Source organism: Nomascus leucogenys, chromosome 3 (assembly GCF_006542625.1).
Source record: "Nomascus leucogenys isolate Asia chromosome 3, Asia_NLE_v1, whole genome shotgun sequence".
NCBI lineage: Eukaryota > Metazoa > Chordata > Mammalia > Primates > Hylobatidae > Nomascus > Nomascus leucogenys.
The window spans coordinates 66,130,718-66,153,340 of NC_044383.1; the positions used below are offsets into that span (position 1 = coordinate 66,130,718).

At 39.5% G+C, this 22,623-nt stretch overlaps 1 protein-coding gene across 1 annotated transcript in view; it reads left to right on the forward strand.

Moving 5' to 3' along the window:
* Nucleotides 1–22,623, forward strand: part of EYS (eyes shut homolog) — a 1,808,075-nt gene that overhangs the window by 1,723,038 nt on the left and 62,414 nt on the right. The window contains 2 exon segments of the mRNA XM_030809409.1: nucleotides 14,056–14,222; nucleotides 15,045–15,189. Coding sequence (XP_030665269.1) covers nucleotides 14,056–14,222; nucleotides 15,045–15,189 — 312 coding nt within the window.

Below are 22,623 nucleotides of genomic sequence, written 5' to 3' on the forward strand. Positions count from 1 at the left end.
TTAAAAAAAAAAAAGCCGGGCAAATGAAAACTTCAAATGAGTATTGCAGACCCTAGGTCTGTCTTTTTTCAAAACAGATATTCTCAATCCTGATAGAGTCAAATAGGGAGAACCCAAGCAAAAGACAAACACCTGGACCATGATACCGAAATACTGCCGCCAAAACCCTGTAGTACTCATCTACCAAATTCTCCTTCAAAATCTTTAACATACACATAAAAAATATAAAGCAATGTTTTAGCCACCTCATTTCTAAATTGTGAAATCTTACATGTGACGTTTTCTAGTCCTCTCTAGTATTTTGCTTTGTATGCAAAGGAATTAATGCTAATTCTACATTTGCATTTATAGGTTTATAGCATGGTTAAATAAAGGTTAGATAACAGATTGATAAACTGTGAAGTTCATTTTCTAAAAACTGAAAATGAGCACTCTAAAACATACAGTTCCACATTACACCACATGAGGGAGCAAGAACACCAGCTAAAAAATACAAATCGTACTAAAGAGCTTTTTCTTTAAATGGACACAATAATTGTACATATTTATGGGGTATAATGTGATGTTTCAATACATGTATATATTGTGTAATGATTTAAGACAGAGTTTCTCCAAATAAGAGCTCTTCACACATATATTAAAATAACATGAATGTGCTTGTTAAAACTCTAGTTCCCAGGCCTTCTTGAATCAAAAATTAGAATAAAATAAAATAAAATTTTATCAAGAATCTTAGGTGCTTTTTATGCAACTAATATTTGTTTTTCTTTTTAAATTTTACTTTAAGTTCTGGGATTCATGTGCAGAACGTGCAGGTTTGTTACATAGGTATACATGTGCCATGGTAGTTTGCTGCACCTATCAATCCGTCATCTAGGTTTTAAGCCCCGCATGCATTAGGTATTTGTCCTAATGCTCTCCCTCCTCTTCCCCTCCTTACGCAAGTAATATTTGAAGGCAACTACTGAAAACCTCCAGGAGCCAGCTAAATTAGACCACATGCAAGTATGGACTAAGTTATGTAATTATTGGCCATAATATCATATATAGGGATTATTCATCAATTTATATAGCATAAAGCTATGAATTAAAGAAATATGTCTTTTAAAACCTATCATTATTATTAACCATACAATTTACAATTATCTATTCTATAGAAGAAATGACCCAAGTCAATGTTATTATAGTAGTACATATACATTTAGATGTTATCGCTTAGTAATATTGATCTCTAACCTACATATTGGTTGTTACTACAAAAATCACTATACCATATGCTGCCTTTATCTTCCTCAGGTGAAGAGATGCACAAAGTCCCAGAGTTTATAAAATAACTTGAGTAAGCCAGCCTCTAATTTCTGATATGTCCATATAAAAAGCAAGGGGACAACACTGATGATAGTCTTCTCTGAGTCTTTCAAAGCTGAACACTCATTTTGCAAATACTGCCACCAAATACTGCCACCACCATTGAACTCTCTGGAAATATCCTGTCAAACACTTCATCTTGAAAATGTCCCTTTGACTTATGATTTTTACCTAACCTAATCCTCTTCCTATGCGTCTGCAGTCATATTTGGCATTTTCTTCATTAGCTTCTCTTCCTTTCCTGCCCTCCACTCTCTTGTAATGTACATCTTAGAGACTGGCTCTTCTAGAACCCACCCTATATATCCCACAGTAGTCCACAGATGAATACATGACTTCCCCTCCTGTATCCCTTCTGTTGGTAACTGTTATAAACATTCTGCTTCAGCCGGAAACCCAGGAATCATCTCAATTTTTCCCTTTCATTCATTTGGACAAATATTGGTTGGGCACCTAGATAAGGCCTTCTTTTAGTTGCTGGGGAAGCAGTTATTAACAAGACAGATGAGGTCCTGGTCTCTCTCCATTTTATCCGCCATGTTCTATGAAACACTGAGGACTGTCCATTTTACTTCCCAGTTACTTTTTGTTTTTTTCTCCTTCTTTCTATCCTCATTGCTCCTGGCTTCTCTGTCACAAACTATCGCAACAGCAATAGCCTGGTTTCTAGTCTCTCTGCTCAGTCATGTCCTTCTTCCCCTCTATTCTCTTTGTTACAGGGGATGGTTTCTAGCATACAGGTCCAAACATTTCTTAGCTAATCAACATGTTTCATCATAGCATACCACCTAAGGTCCTCTGCATAATTTACAAAGACCCTTATCGAGCCCCTACCCATTTGCACAATCTCCTTTTGCTTCATTCCGCCCCATACTTGGCAATATTAGCACATGTGTACATCCTGTGTCATGTGACTGTGTCCCCCGCTTCTGTGCAGGCTGTTCCACCTTCCTGAGCCACCCATGCTCCATAGGCATGCCTCCAAAACACTGCCCTTTAAGCCTCAACTCAAAAGATCATTCTTCTTTAGAGTCTTTAACTCTTCCAGAAATTTTTGTTTGTTTTTTGAGACGGAGTCTCGCTCTGTCACCCAGGCTCTAGTTCAGTGGCACAATCTTGGCTTACTGCAACCTCCATCTGCCGGGTTCAAGTGGTTCTCCTGCCTCAGCCTTCTGAGTAGCTGGGATTACAGGCACCCACCACCATGCCCAGCTAGGTTTTTTTGTATTTTTAATAGAGACGCGGTTTCATCATGTTGGTCAGGCTGGTCATGAACTCCTGACCTCAGGTGATCCACCCACCTCAGCCGCCCAAAGTGCTGGGATTACAGGCGTGAGCCAGTCCGCGCCCAGCCTCTTCCAGAAAAATTTAACAATTAATCTCACTGCAGTTCATTGGTAACAATTCTCATATCTTTTAAAAACTATCTGGATATCTTTGCAAACCAGAACCACTACTTTCCTTTTATATCAATAGTGGCTGTCACATATAAATACTCAACAGTTTTTTAAAGAATGAATATAAAAATGCATGGTCCCTGATGTGGTAAAACTTACAATCAATTTAGAAAAGCAAAACAGGTACTTAAAGTTTTGTTAATTAACAACAGTAAACCAGGAACCATGTCTGGCACACACAACCTCTATCATAATGTCTAATACATATCTGGAATATAAATAGCACTGAATGCAAAGATGTACGTAAGTGATAGAAAACGTGGAATTCAGAAAGTAGAAATCTCATCTAGCGAGAACAGAACACATCCTCTAATGTGTTTCTCATCCTTCCCTTTCACTTTGAGCAATCCTCCACACTTGGCGCTACAAAATACCCAGCTGGTATTTGCTGTTCCATTCTCCCCTGCCCAGGCTCAGCTGCTCAACTCCAACAGTGCATAAACAACCAGTTCATGCTACCTGAGATCCACCAATCTCGTTCAGTCCACCGTCAAGCTTCCTCTTGCCTGGAATGCCTGCCCTAGTCCTCTTTACCTCTCCCAGTACCTACTCATTCATGTAATGTTCTCTGACAAGCTTGGATCTCTCATATTCTACCTACACAAAGCCTACATAGCACTTGGGGTTTTATCCCATAATTTGGTATCTAATAAAATATTGTTTTGTCATTTACAATCACTGCTTTGAATTATATGAAGGTACCATTTTCATAAATCAAAGCATTAGAATAGCAGCAATTTCATAATCTTAATCTTGTCCCTCAACAAGATTAATCATAAATTCTTTCCATTTCTTTTGGAGTCCCAGCTGCATCATTCCTGTGCTGGGTAGTTGGTGAAAAATCAATAATTACAATAATCAATGTTTATTGATTATTTCACTAACTGAAAGTCTCTCTGTGGACAGAGGCTATCCTAGTTGGCTAACAATGCTGTGTAGGCATTGATTGATTTGGATTGTAGTGAAGAAGTTAGGATCTAAATGAAAGGGGAGGGGAAACATGTAGCACTGTTTGAATCATTGAAATATAAGTTAAAATCTCAACTGTAGTTTGTATTAAAATTATATAATACAGTAATAAAAAAAATTTAGGAGCCAGTCATGGTGGCTCACGCCTGTAATCCCAGCACTTTGGGAGGCCAAGGCGGGTGGATCACCCGAGGTCAGGAGTTCAAGACCACCCTGGCCAACAAGGCAAGACCCTGTCTCTACTAAAATTACAAAAATTAGCTGGGGATGGTGGCAGCCGCCTGTAATCCCAGCTACTCAGGAGGCTGAGGCAGGAGAATCACTTGAACCCAGGAGGCGGAGGTTGTGGTGAGCTGAGATTGTGCCATTGCACTCCAGCTTGGTGACAAGAGTGAAACTCTGTCTCAAAAAAAAAAAACATATATATATATATATATATTAGAAGAAATGTATTTGACTTCCTGGAAATTTGATCTATGCACCTAAGCACTTTATGCACATAGCTTTCTGTCAGTCACCAGCATGTAGATCTTCTATGCTGTGGTAATTATGAAAAGTTGCCTCATATTTTCTGCCAAATAATTTCTTGTTTGCTTCGAGCCCTTAGTTACAAACTGTAACAAAATAAGAGTGCATAAATATAGATTGATTATTTTTCTATGGAAAAAAATGAAATGAATGTCACCCTACAGAACAGAAAAAGAAAATTGAAGCAGGGAGTGTCACAAAAGCAATCAGCTCAGCCTGTTCTTCAGAGAGCCCTGGTAGGGATCAGGCAGAAGGAAGATGCCTGATGAATGAGAGCAGGCTGTGGCCCATTCCCTAATGTAACACATAGTTCAATTGCACAGCACTGAGGTATTTTATAAACAAAACTGACAGTGTACGCCCATATTCCATTTTTTATAACAGAAATATGCTCATTATTTTCTTCTGTAATCACACCAGGAAGACTAGAAATCATGAGAATTTTCTTCCTGAGAACCTCAAATTATCAAATCTTGGTTTTCATGGAATCAAATATCCTGTACTATAATGTCAAAATTGTCTGTTTTAAATTATTTGAGTCTTTTAAAATAGTTTAAAAAGAAGTTAAGCTATTCACTTTCCCGACTGATTGAGAAACACATAAAAATTGTCACAGGTGACTAGTATTCAAACAGGGTTAGAAATGACAAAGATACATAGATACTTGCAAATCTTCCCCCATCTTTTTTTCAAATGTATTTCTGAAGAGGGAATATACATTTAAGGATGGTTCAAAGTGGATAACCTTGATTTCACAGGGGAACATCCAGAGAACAAAAAGAGAAGGGGCCAAGTGCAAATCAATCAACTACCAGCCCACACTTTCAAGTTCGTTCTGTATTTGCAGTAAGCCCATGTGGTTTCATCTTGTGGAAATTTAAGTTTACCCACAAACTGGTGCTTACATCCCTTATTTTCACAGTCTCATCTCTGACAGCAAGAGAGATACAGATTTGCCACTTTTTCTAGTCTCACCTCCGTTTGCTCAAGAGATATAAAAATGTGGGCCATATGTAGCCCCAAGAAATGCATTTTATCACATTTTCATAGTATCTGAGCACAGCCCTGGATTTGTCGTTCCTATCAACGCTTCCACACTGTCTGTTCACTAGCACAGATGGAAGTCAGGACACCATATTAATTTGGCCACAAAAAAAGCCAGTCTACATTGCCTACATTTTAATGGTTTTAATCCCATGAGGTGGACACTATATTGTATCCATTGTGCTCAATGGCTAATGATGAAGCATCATGGTCATGGCTGTACATGGTTCTAATGCTCTCGAAACCCTAGAATATCCATAACTGAATAGTCACATCAACGGAACAGGAAGCCAAAAGTTTGCCACTATGAACAGGAGCTATACAGATCTAAGATAAACAGAGACTACATGCTCTTTAAGAGTTAATTCAAAATCTTTAGTCATCTTAATTTTAGTTTAGCATCCCCTACAGACTGTAACTGAATATGGGATAAAAATGGCTCAAATGTCGAGAATCCTATACCACTGAATACATCTTGTTCTGGCAGTAAGGACTTTCACTTGTTTGGGTCTTGTTTCTCACATATCAACCTAGATATGTATTTTTTGTTGTACTTTAGTTTTGATTCTAATTGCATAAACGTCTATAATTTTCCTAAGACCTTTCACACTTATCTAACTTTTCATTCATATCTAATTTCACTTTCTTCCTAAAAATTGAATATGCCCTCTCATAGCCAGTTGAAAAGACAGCTGAAACTGAATTAGGTTCATCTTAGTGTCTCTGTCTCATAATCATTGTTTTGTTATATTAAGAATATTTAATCAAAAGATCGTTTCCTTCTTTCAGAAATCAAAAGGCATTACAAGCCCTAGAACTATAATCAAATATGGCTGCAAAAATGTCTTCACAAAAGGTTCCTTCAGATGGGAACTCCCACCAGTAATCAAGTGCCATTCTGTAAGCAATATTCATTTGGTGGGAGAACCACAGCACCATCATTGTGGCTCCTCTTACATTTTCTCTTTCAGCCTTGACAGGAAAGGAAGAAGGGAGAAGAAAAATTTACTTGTCACTTAGAATTCCTTAATCCATTTGGAAATATCTTTTAAAACACTTGAAGTTATTCCTAGAGACAATCCTATGAGGTGTTATCTTTACCAGTTTTTTCAAAAGAGTGAGATAACTGGAAGTGAGCAGCCAGAACTTAAATTAGCAAAATGTCCAAGATTACACGCTCATGTCCTTGTACTACTTGGGACTTTGCTGAAGTCTGCAAAGTACATTATCATATTTAGAGGAATAAGTTAAATTTAATAAATGATACTATTTTACCATATTAGAATAATAGTTTGAAGAAATAACAAATTACATCTATTATTCCTTTGCTATTAAGTCTTTCCTTCTAAATGAAATACTTCAGGAAATTTAATCTATTGGAATTAAAAGACTGTTGGATCATCTGAATGAGGATTACTATGTTTCTATGATGTTAAAAGTCACAATATTAACCTTTGCATTAACTGGAGTGTGCTGAAATACACATGGATTTCACAGCACTGTCTATATAAATGTTTTAGAGTCCCAGTACGCCCCTTCAAAACAATCCGAGGAACAGCTTCTAAACCATTCTGAACCCTTATGTAAAGAACTTGAGAGTGAGCTTCTGCCACTTCCAGACAAGTAGTTCTAATTTCTGGGGTATGCCCCAAGCACATCAAGTAAGAACACAAGCATGTACCACTTCATAACTTACAACACACAATGATTAGTGAGAATCAGTAGGAGAAACAGCAAGCAGGACAGGTGTGCCTCGAAAGTCTCTCCAAAGCACAGATTTGAATTACATCTTTTATAAATGAGTTTTATGCTTCCTCTGAGGGTTTCATTAATAAATCCATGGCTTGAACCACTAGCTACTCTTGTCCAGGCCATCCTTCAAGGTGGAACTAATTAGACCACTTCTAATTACAGTTACTTCATGGGCATGTTTTTTTCTCATGAGAATTTCATAATGATTACCATAAGGCATTCAGGGTTGCCACACAGTTCTGACAATTTTCTCTCCTTGTTATGTTTCTCTGTTTTTCCTTCAGGTCAAGCGGACTTGCACAATTTCTCCTGGGCTTACTCTCTGAAACCTTTGATTCTTTTCCTCCTTCCTATGTAATAGATTTCCCCTTCTTGTTCATACGTGCAAATTAAATCAGAGGCTGTGCTGACAAGGTTCAGCCAGGTTGGAGAACTACCAATATAAATAGTAAAACCTTTAGGTTTAAAATCAAACCACCTATGGAAAAATCCTGCAAGCAGACCTAAGTAATTTAGGGAAAAAATACCATAAGCTTAACTATAATTTTATGCTTGCGGCAAAAACATTTTTTCATATTTGCTCCCAAGGTTGTATATATTTAAGATCTGTTACTATCACTGCCACCCATACCTTCTGCATCAAACTTTTAAAACCCATCTGAGACAGCTTAGAATGTCCTGACACTCTTGTCTCAACTATGTTGCTCTTTTCTTTCAGAATATTCATAGCAGCATCCTTTACCTTGTTTCCATGTTTTATCATCATTCCCATCCCTAGCAATGCCACCATCCACTTCTTCACCTAGACTAAGTCATTGCTTCCATTAATAAATCACTATTCTTGGTGCATTATGAGGCCAGACGGTATTCTGACCACAGCATCTCATCTCGTTCCCCCATGACATTTGCTCTAACCAATCTTACGAGTTGCTGTTATAATGCTAAGCATGGCTTGCCACAACATACTCACTTTGAAACTCACTGCTTAATGGTGCTGATGGAGTTGTGATGACTTTTCTTTCTAGCCAAAGACAGATCCAGTTTTTTTTCCTGTGCATTATAAAAGGATTTTTATTCACTTCCCAGATCTTGTTATGCTTAACTACTATTCATGTAGAGTCACTTCCTATTGTTTCCTTCTTCCTCTTTTTACTACTTGCACAACATAATCTCTCTAAATCCTTCCTTCTTAGCACCAGCTCTGAAGTAATATCCAACAAGTATCTCTTGCCTTGTCTAAAAATCTTCCTAAGGCTGATTTCATTAAGATTCACCGTGGGTTTGTGTTCTGCATACCAAATGAGCTTGGTTCCAATTCTTTTCATGAAAAAATTCTCACCATGTCAATTGCTAAACATTTCTACGTGGCAATACAAATGTGGATTATCACCTGTTGCTTTGTGACTTGATAAATATAAAAATATAAATTGCTCATATATTTCCCAAAGCTACTCATAGAATAATGTTTAATAGAAAGCTGAATTTGAGAATGAAATAATTCTATAGCATTGGTGGATGTTTGAATATGCCATTGCTTATGTTACTATGGGCTGTTAAGCCAAGAAATTCCCATTACAAGAAATTCCAGGAAAGTGATAGAAGACATAAATTGATGTTTAAAAACGATGTCTTCAAGTCATTTCATTTCATCTCCATGTTTGATCCTCCAAAATTTTTTAGTTGGATCAAAGTAATGCACTGAAGCAATTTGGGCTATAGCAAAAACAAACAAACAAAAAAACAAGAAAGAAAAATTGTACCACTCCTGTTCCCTACCCAAGAGGCTAACTAGGAGCCAGGAATGCCTGCTTCCCAGACTTTATAAAATGGGGGAATGAAATAAAGTACACAAAGTTATGGTCAGGCCAGAGTTGCTGAGAAGAGGAAATACATATGCATTTATTGAGTACCTACTATGTGCTAGGTTGGCAGTGGGCTAATGCTTACACATTAAATCTCACTTAATCCTTAGAATAATCTGAAGAGATATTATTATCCCTTCTTATTTCCCAGAGAGAAGCATTTGGGAAGGGGGTGCTGAAGGTGGGAGAGACAGGCACAACCCCAGTCAGACTTGTTTCTCCTTCTCTGCTGCATGGACAGTATTTAAGAGCACAGGCTCTGGAACCAGGCTGTCTTCAGACTCAGACTCCACCACCTAGCAGCCACATCGCTTTCAGACATCCATGTGTGCATCAGCATCACCCCACACATACTGCCCTGACAGGTTTCAGTGTCTCATCTACATACAAAGGCTCTAAGCAGCCTCAAATTTTCAGGAAGGTCTCATTTTCATTTTGTTCTTTCCTGATTTGTTTTATGATGACACCAAGGAGAGACAGCTACATAATTTGTGGGACCCATTGCAGAATAAAAAGGCAAACTCCCTTGTTCAAAAAGCAGGGAGAAATGCCGTTAGATACTAAAATGTAAAGCATTTTTCTTTCTTCACTGATCTCTCAACATTATAATGACTTAGAATGAGTAAGAATAAGTTTAGAATGACTAAGCTTAACTTAGAAAGTCACCATAATGTCTTTTATTTGCATTTATGTCATTCTAAGTTAAAAAATTAAAATATTAAAATTTACCATTCATTTTTATATTGTGCAATGCCACTTTAAAATGCAAATAGAAAAGTATTTAATGCACATGCAAAATCACCAAAATTATACAATTGATCTTTCAAAGCTTGCGCATGCATATATACTTCCTTCTTAACAGAACACCAGAAACACTACACAAATTTAAGTTAACTGTCTTTATTTCAGTTCTTGATATGCACACATTCTATCAACACTCTTGACCTTAGGCTACTGATGAGTAAGGTAGGAGTGAGAGGAAAAGGAATTGTGGACTCCCCTCTCTTTCTGTTTTCTTCTCTATCATCATTTTCCGTGTAAATAATTAACTAATACAGAAAAGTAGTAGGAGTAATGATTAAATAATAGGGTTCCTTGATGGTTCATGTTTCTTAGACCACCACTCCCTTCTTCCTGCATTTGAAGTAAGTTCTGGCCCAAATGGAGCATGGCCTCTTGGGGCTGTCAGATCCCCCGCTTAGTCATTAAACATAATATATTTACCTTGTACTCATTTTGCCCCCGCTTAGTCATTAAACATAATATATTTACCTTGTACTCATTTTGCGTATCACTGAACTCCCAGTACTGTGGGAACTTTGTTCTGGTGGGATATCACAAGCCTTACATGTGAAAGAGCAAACATACATATTGTACTTATGGGTCTCCTCTGTTACCGCTCATGTTTGTTGCTTCATGGACTTCACTTTCAAAACACAGTTCAAAGACAAAAGTATTAAGAATTTCAAGACAGTGACACAGAGCATCAAACCAAGCAATAGGGCCCTTTGGAACTTAAAGCCCCATGCAACTGCACAAGTTTCATGCCTTGGCCCTCTTACACTTACCAATACCAATCAGGCCTTATTATGAAAAAAAAACAGTTGGGGATTCTGTTAAAAAATATTTCTAGGATCTAGCTTCAAAGATTCTCATGCAAGTGGTATAAGACAGGTTTTAGAAAGTGTATTTTTGTTTTCTTACATATATATTTTTATTATACTTTAAGTTCTAGGATACATGTGCACAATGTGCAGGTTTGTTACATATGTATACATGTGCCATGTTGGTGTGCTGCACCCATTAACTCGTCATTTACATTAGGTATTTTTGAACCATTCCCTAAATGATTGTAAAGGACTTCTAGGTTTGGAAACACTCTAGAGCAATTCCAAGTCACTTTCTAGGTACCGGCTGTGACAGTAAACTGCTTTTCTTCCTCTTATCTACTCCATCATTTACTACCAGAGTTGATACTCCGGGAAGATCTAGAGTTGAAGGAGTAGCAGAGGAAAGGAAAGCAACCTGATGGACTCATGGCATGGGAATAGTATGCTATCATCTGCTTGATGGGTGATTGGTTCCCTGGCTCTCCTTATCCCCTCCTCTTGGTGCATCCCCAGTCCTTTGCCCTGGGACAGGTCTGTAGGCAGGAGCACCTATAAACTAAACTCAGCCTTTTCCCCCAGACTGTTCCTTTCCTAGGGTCCTAACTCCTTGACTGACCCTGCCACTGCACCTGGTTCTTTAAGCCAGATTCTGCAGAACCACCTTCTCTCTCTTCCTCAACTCTTCCTCAACTCTTCACCCAAATTGATCTGTCCTTTCAAATTTTCCTTCCAAATCACAAGCAAATTTCCTCCCGTTTTTCTGACCCCTCTGTCACTACCTTAATTTATTTAGGTGTTTAATGTATTTCAGTATCATTTCCTCTTCTAAATCACTTGAATAACTTTCCAATGAGCCTCCTTATCTACCTCTATATTCTATCCTCAACATTACTAGAAGATTCTTCTAACATCCAGATCTAATACACTTCTCTTATTCAAAATCCTTTCATGATTCCTAAGAGCCTCTGGTAAAATACTTAAATCATTCATTGTAGCATATTAGACCCTTAAACATATAGCCCTTTCTCCGTTTTCAGTTTCCTTTCCTGCCACAGGCACTAAATGCGAGTCAAGCCCACGTCCCAGCAGTTCTTCTTCTTTTTTTTTTTTTTTTTTTTTTTGAGACGGAGTCTCGCTCTGTCGCCCAGGCTGGAGTGCAGTGGCGCTATCTCGGCTCACTGCAAGCTCCCACCTCCCGGGTTCATGCCATTCTCCTGCCTCAGCCTCCAGAATAGCTGGGACTACAGGCGCCCACCACCACGCCCGGCTAATTTTCTTTATGTATTTTTAGTAGAGATGGGGTTTCACCGTTAGCCAGGATGGTCTCGATCTCCTGACCTCGTGATCTGCCCATCTCGGCCTCCCAAAGTGCTGGGATTACGGGCCTGAGCCACCATGCCCGGCCCCAGCAGTTCTTAAACATACCCTGTTCTTCTCTGCTCCTTCCGGGTTGCTGCAAAGTTCTACCTTCTGATTTAAACAGCACTCTTCACTGTATCCTCTTTTTTCATCTAACAAGCTCTTGCTTGTCATTTTCTGGGTGAGCTCAGAAACCGACTCAAAAATCACCTTTTTGCTTTCCTAACCTTCCTCCTCACCGTGTCTTAATGGCTGCCCCCATTTGTTTCTATTCTGCTCTTCATGGAACTTGAAACAAACCTCCTATCTCCTCCTGACCAGGCTGTCAAGGACCTAAGGATAATAATGATGCTCCTGGCATGAAACGGGCTCTCCATAACTGGAGAAAGGAGAGCACAAGACAGAAAGGAAAGAAGGATATAGCTGAAATGAATATGCCCTCCCACCAGTTCGACTGGCACAATACTGGCTCCATTCCCATAACCTGGACAATTTGAAAGACAATTCAGATCCCCTCCAGAATCTCTCAGAAAAATTCCCATTCACAACACACAGAAAAATCTCATGTTTCCTCCTCCACCCCTCCCAATTTCTTCTATATCCCAACAGCTGCCTGAAAGACTATCTCCAATCTCTAGTAATAGTTTTTCTCCTTTCTGCCTTTCTAACTGCCTTCCTGAATCTATGTTTTCTCTTGAAACATTGAACTTTCCGTTTTAAATATACAACCCAGCTAACCTGATGCAGCATTGCAGGTGGGAAGAAATCACCAGAATGTGAGGAAGTGAAAAAGAGACTTGCCATAAGTTCCCAATGTACTCGGTCAATGGTAGGTCACTTAATACAGTTGCTCTTAACCATGACTGTATATATTAGACTCACCTAGAGAGTTTTCAAAAGTAACCCTGCTCAGGGCCCATGGCAGACCCTTTAGAAAAGCAGAGGCAGCATTCAAGTATCTCTAAATAATATTTCTGTCTTCCACTTTCCAGTGCCTCAGGAAGCCCACCTCTCCACCCTATCTAGAAACCTACATCCCTGCAGGTCTTTCTCTCATTTACTCTGATCAAAGTAACAATAGAAGCCCAGTCAACAGACAAAGCATCATTCCTATAAATGCAGAAGGAGGAGGCTGTGCACACTCATAATAAATTTTTTCTATGTCAAGGACTCAATTCAGCTTTTTCCCCCATGCTTAAACCTCTTACTTCTAGGGGGTTCTTACATTCTTCCTCTAAGCAGAAGTCTTTGCCTCAGTTTCCTGACTGCTAGCCTCAGTATTGAATTCTTCTTTTGCCCCGCCCACTAACACACCTTTGAAAAGCTGGGTGGCATATTTGGGTCCCTGCTTCCTGTGAACAGATCTCTTGCTATATACCGACGGATCATCCCGAAACTTAATCCCGCCAAGGATACCGCTAGCACCTTCCTCTAGTGATTAATGCTGAGTGTCTCCCAACCACTTCCCTTTTCACGTGGGTCTTTAAGAACTGTCTCCTAAGTGTTCTGGCTCCTGGAACTCACTGTACTGCATGGATGGCTCTGAACTAACAGAAGGAGAGAGAGAAGAGGGAACACAGAAACAATCCACCTTTAAATGGTCATGGGGCATGGTTAAGAGCTTTTGTAATAGAATAATGATAACATATTCTGAGCAATCATAGGAATAAATTGGTCTTTATACTATTCTCAAATCATAGAAAGAACTTCAAAGCTGATGCTAGGTCATCTCAGCCTTTTGAATCTTGTTAGCTACCAGAGCAATTCTACTCCATTGTGAAGTTCTCCTTATTGTAAAGTGCACACTGAATTTCACTCCGACAAAAGGAGCTTTTAATCCCATTCAACTTTTTAGTTGATCATTAATCATTCCCCAGGTTGACCAGAACCCTCATGGCTTCAAAGACATAAACTCTTGGTGCTCTGTTTCAGGGGCTGGGAATAACAACAGCCAGTTGCACATATACTTAAATGCTGACAAGACACTAAATGTGTATTATAACTTACCATACTGATCTGTAATTCAGAACCAGTCAGTAAAATGAAACCGATGGAACTCCTGAATTTCCTCTCAGTGAGCATTCCCCATGTGTCTTCTCATTCCAGGGTTGAATGGCGATGACTTCCTGGCTGTGGGCCTGCTCAATGGCAGTGTGGTTTATAGTTATAACCTGGGGTCTGGCATAGCAAGCATCAGGAGCGAGCCCCTCAATCTGAGCCTTGGAGTCCACAATGTTCATCTGGGGAAGTTCTTCCAAGAGGGCTGGCTGAAGGTAAAGAGTCATTCCTTCGTCTCTTCCACAAACTGAGAGCACTAGTATATTGTCGGATCTGTGCTAAGGTACAGAGGTGAATAGCCCATGATGCCTACATCCATGAAGTTCACAGACTGTTGTACCAACTAGGGGAATAGAGAGATGATTACAATTAAGTGGTGTGAGAACAAATAAGAGGGATTACTAACATAGATAAAGGTGAGAGAGAGGATTCAGAAAGTGCTTCCCAGAGAAGGTGATGCTTGAGCATAACTTCAAATAGGAGTTAGGAAAGAGAACAATAGCCAGTATTAGCTTAAGGAATGCAAGTAGTTCAGCATGGTTTTCAGGTCGGGGATGGGAGAGCAAGAGAAGTGGTTACAGACAGATAAGGTCTATATTATCAAAGGGCTTAGATGTGCTAAGAAGTTTATATTTTTATCTAAAGAACTATGAAGAGCTACTTAAAACAGGAAGGTGGGTACCATGTTGATTTCTAATTTTTGATAAATGACTCTGGTGGTTCTATGGAGAATTGATAGAAGAGGAGGAAGGCTAAATGGAGGGGAATCAGCAGGATGCCAGTACCTAATCTTTGAAGAACTTTGATTTTGATTGAAATGCAAAACCATGACTGCTATATTAATATATTCCTGGTAACAGACACCAGCAGAGAAGCAGAGAATTGAGTGGTATCGTGTTTTCTATTTCTTCAAAATTCAGGTCTTTGTAAATTTTTCATGCCAAGTTAATGGGAAATAACAGAAGAGTATCTTAACAGTTCACCCTGGGGAATTAATTCCTTTTTTAATAGGTTTTGATTTTTTTCTCCTTTTGAAGGTAGATGATCATAAAAATAAATCCATTATTGCCCCAGGAAGACTGGTTGGTCTCAATGCCTTCAGTGAGTTTTATGTAGGTGGCTACAGTGAATACACTCCAGATCTCTTACCAAATGGAGCAGATTTTAAAAATGGTTTTCAAGGTAAGGCATGGACATTTTTTATACTATACCTACTTATTTCAAATGTTGAGAGAAAAAAATATTTTAAGGAGTATACTTCTACTTCCCAAACCAGCTATATGGATTGCTTTCAGACTTGAACAAAGTTTGATTTTAATCAGAAACATTCATTTACTATTTTTTTTTAGATGGAGTTTCGCTCTTGTTGCCCAGGCTGGAGTGCAATGACGCAATCTTGGCTCACCACAACCTCTGCCTCCTGGGTTCAAGTGATTCTCCTGCCTCAGCCTCCCGAGTAGCTGGGATTACAGGCATGCACCACCACGCCCAGCTAATTTTGTACTTTTAGGAGATGAGGTTTCTCCATATTGGTCAGGCTGGTCTCGAACTCCCGGCCTCAGGTGATCCTCCCGCCTTGGCCTCCCAAAGTGCTGGGATTACAGGCCATGCCCAGCCTCATTTACTATTTAATGACCACTTACTACATATGTACTACATATTTAGGATGTTTTAATGAACAAATCAAAGATTTCTGCACTTATAACTAGTTGGAGAGAGAAACACTAAATGTAATTAATTAATTATATAGTCATATAATGCGATAAGTTCAATGGGAAAAGGGAAATGGAGAGAGTGATTTAAAGGAATCAGGATTATGGGTAATTGTTTATACAGGGTGCTTTTTAAAATAGGCTGAGCAGGGTAGACTTCAAAGAGTCACAGTAAAAATTGAAACTCCATCTAACTTTGGAGTTCAAAAGGCAAGAGACAGACTGCAGTCAACCCATCCATACCACCAAGGGGTAGCCCACAGAGGCCAGAGCAAGTCAAGAGGATTAAGGACAACATTGTGCTTGGGCGAGCAATCTTATTGCCACAGTCTGTCTTCCTGTGTTCAAATAGTTCTGTGTTCAAATGAGATCAGTACACACATAGCTGGCCCTTTCTCTGACAGAAACACTAAGATTGCACACTCCTGGAAGTATGTCAACTGCCACAGTCCTTAGTGAGGATGGGAACCTTGGGCAAGTCTTTTTGGGAATTGCCACTTATGCCACAGTCTTATAGAAAATTCAGGACCTTGAGATCCCCTAATTTTATCATTCATCTCTTGGATCCTCTCTTAATGTCTGCCTTCCCTCCACTCTAAACTAGCATTTACTATTTATTATAAATCATGGTGTATTGTTACCAACTTACCATGACAACCAAATTGCAACTGTACCATAAATCCATGGTTGCCAAACCTGATCTCTACTGGTTCTGAAGAATAACATAGGATAACTTCTTAAAAAGACAGATTTCTGAACCCTACTCAAGAACTATTGAATTGAAATCTTTACAGTGGGGTCTAAAAATTTGCGTTTTAACAAGCCTCCCAGATTTGGAAGCCATCATATATTTTTTAAATTATCTCTTTTTTTTTTTTTAACTTTAAGTTCTAGGATACAAGTGCAGAACGTGCAGGTTTGTTACATAGTATACATGTGTCATGGTGGTGTGCTACACTCATCAACCCATCATCTAGGTTTTAAGCCCTGCATGCATTAGGTATTTGTCCTAAGGCCCTCCCTCCCCTTGCCCCCCACCCCTCGACAGGCCCCAGTATGTGATGTTCCCCTCCCTGTGTCCATGTGTTCTCATTGTTCAACTCCCACTTATGAGTGAGAACATGAGGTGTTTCATTTTCTGTTCCTGGGTTAATTTGCTGAGAATGATGTGGAAGCCAACACATTAATTAATCATAACGAAGCAAAGCAAATGGAATTTTCTGAAAGAATTTAATAGTTGGAGTAAGGATATCACATCTGTCCTTAGAATTACAATTAAATCATGCAATAAAATATTATCTGATCTAGGCTTTTACATTTTTATAAACTCTTTTTTTTTTTTTTTTTTTTTTTTGAGTCGCTCTGTCATCAAGGCTGGAGGCTGGAGTACAGTGGTGCCATCTCAGCTCACTGCAACCTCCATCTCCAGGGCTCAATCAATCTTCCCACCTCAGCCTCTCATGTAGCTGAGCCACTAAACCCAGCTAACATATCCTTACAAAGCTGATTTATACTGTAATAGAGTTATAAAATAAAGACATGCTTTAAATTGTTATAACAATTCATTGGTGAAAATAGCTTTTCGGTAGATCCTGGTCCCAGGGTACTTGGTCAAAGGTCTGTTCTTATGGTGTTCTCAGTCACTCAACCAGGTCTGGCCTACTCTCCATGAACTTGAGAACTGCATCATCACACCCAGTTAATTTTTGTATTTCTTTTAGAGACAGAGATTTTCCAGGTTGCCCAGGATGGTCTCAAAATCCTGGGCTCAAGCCATCTGCCCACCTCGGCCTCCCAAAGTGCTGGGATTGCAGGCTTGAGCCACTGTGCCCAGCCGATTCCTATAAACTCTTGATAAATAACTCTAATCCAAAGTTTGTGACCTAAAATATAAATCCTTGCTGCTAATAAAGCCCATTTGTTTTTGTTCTAAAAAATGGCTTATAATGAACCATTATTTTTTCTATGACCTTTAATGCTCATAAAGGTATTGAGACTAACCACCTTAAATAATCTACATCTGCCAAATATGCTGTGCCTTACTGTTTTATCTGCCCTAATAAGAGCAGTTCTACTCTCCTCTGCTTCCAAAGTTGCATCTGCTACAAAGCTGCAGAGTTCTCAGAATGAGGCTCATGAATGGTGGTCTCAGACTGGGCACAGAATGAAGGAAGGAAGAAAAGAAGATATGGAAGAAGGGAAAGGAGGAATGAGGGGAAGAAACAAGTAAAACTGGTTAGGCCACAAGTGAAAATAAGCTGGGTCCTTTCACTAGAAGTTCTGTTGCCTGTAGATAATCTTGCTGAGCTGTTAAGTGTGCTAAAGGCAGCTATAGAAGCAGAATAACTGAAGTGAAACATCTCATCTTCACTACAAATGCCTTTTCTGAATATACTTCTTTACTTATTTCTTTCACTATTGCTACCAGTCCCTCCAATACTTTTTTGAATCATTTGTACAGTGGTTCTCAAAATGTGGTCCCTGGACCAGCAATATCAGCATCACTGAGAAGTTTGTTAGAGATGCAAATTCTAATTGAACGAGAAACTCAGGGAATGGGGCCCAATAATATGTATTTTAATGAGCTCTTCAGGTGATTCTGATGCAACTGAAGTTAGAATGACAGGCTTACTGTCATCTTTGACTACTCACCCTTCCCTGATTAACTGACACATCATAACACTATTGCCATGCTAATGTATTATACCATTTTCCTACTCTAGAACACAACAGACACCCTGTCAACTCTAGAATAATAACTGAATTTTTTACATGGTGATATGGTTTGGATTTGTGTTCCTGCCCAAATGTCATGTCAAATTGTGATCTCCATTGCTGGAGGAGGGGCCAAGTGGGAGGTGATTGGATCATGGGGGCAGATTTACCCCTTGCTGTTCTTGTGATAGTGAGTTCTCATGAGATCTGGTTGTCTAAAAGTGTGTATCACCCCCCGCTTCACTCTTTTCCTCCTGCTCCAGCCATGTAAGACATACCTCCTTCCTCTTCACCTTCCATCATGACTGTAAGTTTCCTGAGACCTCCCCAGCCATGGTTCCTGCATGGCGTGTGAAACCATGACCCAATTAAATCTCTTTTCTTTATAAATTATGCAGTTTCAGGTAGTAAGTTACAGCAATGTGAGAATGGACTAACACCCCTGGCATTCCCAAACCCAGGTATTTTTTCTATACTTATCTTGCTTCCACTGATTTTTTAATTCAATAAAATCTATCTGTATTAGTCAGGCATCTCCAGAGAAACAGAACCAATCAGGTGTGCACAGAGAGAGAGAGAGAGAGAGAGAGATTTTTTATAAGGAATTGGATCACATGATTATGGAAGCTGAGAAGTCCCAAAATCCACAGTCAGCAACCTGGAGACCCAGGATAATTGTTGTGTAGCTCCAGCCTGAGTCTGAAGCCCTAAGAACAAGGAGAGCCAGTGGTGTGAGTTCCAGTCTGAAAGCCATCAGGCTCAAGACCCAAGAAGAGCCAATGTTTCAGTCCGAGTACGAAGGCTGGAAAAGACCAATATCCCAGCTCAAGCAATCAGGCAGGAAGAATTCCCTCTTTTTTGTTCCATTTAGGTCCTCAGTGATTGAATGAGGCCCACCCACATTAGGGAGGGCAATCTGCTTTACTCAGTTTATCAATTCAAGTGTTAATCTCATCCTAACACACACACACACACACACACACACACACACACACACACACACACACACAATATTTGACCAAGTATCTGGGCACCCCATGGACAAGTCAAGTTGGCACATAAAATCAATTATCACTATATCTAGCCACTGCCTCTCTGTATATCTTATTTTCCCTGCCTCGGGGCCCGTGCTTAAATCAGCATTCTCCACCTCTTCAAATTCCATTTGCCTGGAAAGCAAGCTCAAATCACACCTCCTCAATGAGAGCCCACTCTCTGACCTCACTCATTGAGAATGAGCTCTTTCTGAAGACTTTGGAGCACCAAGTCTTTTCCCACTTAGCATTTCATACCTAATATCATTATATACCTAGAGAATGTATGTCTTAATTTAGAATTTAGTAAGCTTCTGGAGAATAGGATTTGTAGTTTTGACTGACAACAGATCTCCACAGCACCTGGAATGGTGCTTTCACATAATACATGCTTGTGACATGTTGTTACCACCAGATCTTTCCCAGACTCTCTTACAACTATGCATGACCATGTGCCTGAGTTCTGGCCAGTGAGATGTAAGCAGGTGTAATAGTTGCTACTTCCAGGCCTTGCCTATGAAAATCTTCTGCACAGTCTTGTACTCTGTTTGCCAGCCCACCTTGATGCCAACCCTAACCACTCTTTGGACTTTACATGAACAGGAAATAAGCTTCTAGTGTTAACAGCAACTACTGCTCATTGATATGGAGGTTATTAAATATTTACTACTCTGAATAGAGTGGACATGAGATAGATTCAGATTCATTAACAACCCTGTAAAGGAGAGTTATTCTCATCTAAAAATAGCCAACACAGTCAGTACTTTCGGTTTCTTGTGAGTTCGATTTTTTTCTCTCCTTTTTTTAATCATATGAGATTCTTCAAAGAAGAGCCCATATGGGAAAATGTAATCAGTTTACTGCAATAATTTAAAAACCCAGGATAAAAAAAAAAAGCTATTTTGCAGTTTAAAAAAAAGCTATTACTTATTTGGTAACTAGTCAGTCAAATTTTCAATATACACATGGCTCATGGCTCCATAGCACATACAGGATATATATATTATGTACTGAATGTCTGTTTCATGGTACTACACGAAGCAGATTGTGTTTCATCTACTATATTAATAATATAATATATATTCCACAAATGTCTTCCACTTTAATCACTCCAATTGCTTTAAAAACATGATATGTTGACTGACATGAGGCATCTCTCTGTAAAATAAATACATTTTGCTATTTGTATTGGCTAAATGTTTCTCTAAATATAGCATTGCCACATTTTTAGCCAAAAACATATTTCAGTAGTTCATTATAACAAAAGCACTTTATTTATCCATATAAAAAAGAAACGGTTTAAAACGAACACTTCCAGACATTAAGTTATAGTCATTTAACAAAGTATTCTGGTGTATGATTATAAAAAAATTTAAAAGTCCAGTATTAGCATCCCATAATTTTTGCTGAGAAGAAATACACAATTTTATGAAGTAGAAGTAGAAGATATCTGAGACAGTGTGATAGAGGGTGGAATGGTGGTGTGGAACACAGGACCTACTAATTTAAAGGCATTGCACAGATAGTTTATTTTTATTATATATTCCTCCTAACTCATGAAACAGCTAATTTTGTCCTCATTTTAAAGGTAAAAAAGATTAGCTTCAGTTAGACTTTGCATCATGTAGCCATTATGTGGCATAGATCATATTTGAACTCAGACTTACCTGACTCTGTCATCTACTTACACTTTTGCTTTCTGCACAGTGCATTTCACTCTGTAAAAGGCATGGGAAACCCTGCTTTGTTAATTGAGCTAGCTGGTTATTCATTTGTAAAGCAGCTAGCATTCATTCATTACTTCAGTCAGTACAGTATGTTGGTGATGGCGTGTGTGTGTGTGTAACAGTAAATGGCAGTACTTGGAGGAAGAACAAAGATTAAGACTGAGGAAAAACAATCACTGCTCTATCATAAGGAGAAAATATTGATGCATGTTGAGAATGGTGCTTGTCAGTAAAAATGCCAGTGAAAACTAAGTTGGAAAGTACCTTCTCTACCTTCCATAACTGAACCCATTTTTTTTCACCATGAGAAATTACTTCATGCTTTTAGTTTTTGAAAACATTTTGAGAGATCATTCCAAGATGGCTGAATTGGAACAGCTCCAGTCTATAGCTCCCAGCGTGAGCAACGCAGAAGATGGGTGATTTCTGCATTTCCAACTGAGATACTGGGTTCATCTCACTGGGACTTGTTGGACAGTGGGTGCAGCCCATGGAATGTGAGCTGAAGCAGGGCAGGGCATCGCCTTACCAGGGAAATGCAAGGGGCCAGGGAATTCCCTTTCTTCACAAAGGGAAGCCATGACAGATGGTACCTGGAAACTCGGGACACTCCCGCCCTAATACTGTGCTTTTCCAACAGTCTTAGCAAATGGCACACCAGGAGATTATATCCCATGCCTGGCTTGGAGGGTCCCACGCCCACAGATCCTTGCTCACTGCTAGCACAGCAGTCCGAGATCAAACTGCAAGGTGGCAGCAAGGCTGTGGGAGGGGCGTCCACCATTGCTAAGGCTTGTCTGGGTAAACAAAGTGGCTGGGAAGCTCCAAATGGGTGGAGCCCACCGCAGCTCAACGAAGCCTGCCTGCCTCTGTAGACTCCACCTCTGGGGGCAGGGCATAGCTGAACAAAAGGTGGCAGAAACTTCTGCAGACTTAAACATCTCTGTCTGACAGCTTTGAAGAGAGCAGTGGTTCTCCCAGCATGGAGTTCGAGAACTGAGAATGAACAGACTGCCTCCTCAAGTGGGTCCCTGACCCCCGAGTAGCCTAATTGGGAGGCACCTCCCAGTAGGGGCCCTGACACCTCATACAGCTGGGTGCCCCTCTGAGACAAGCTTCCAGAGGAAGGATCAGGCAGCAACATTTACTGTTCTGCAATATTTGCTGTTCTGCAGCCTCTGCTGGTGATACCCAGGCAAACAGAGTCTCGAGTGGACCTCCAGCAAACTCCAACAGACCTGCAGCTGAGGGTCCTGACTAATAGAAGGAAAACTAACAAACAGAAAGGAATAGCATCAATACCACAAAAAGGACATCCACACCAAAACCCCATCTGTACGTCACCATCATCAAAGACCAAAGGTAGATAAAACCTCAAAGATGGAGAGAAACCAGAGCAGAAAAGCTGAAAATTGTAAAAATCAGAGT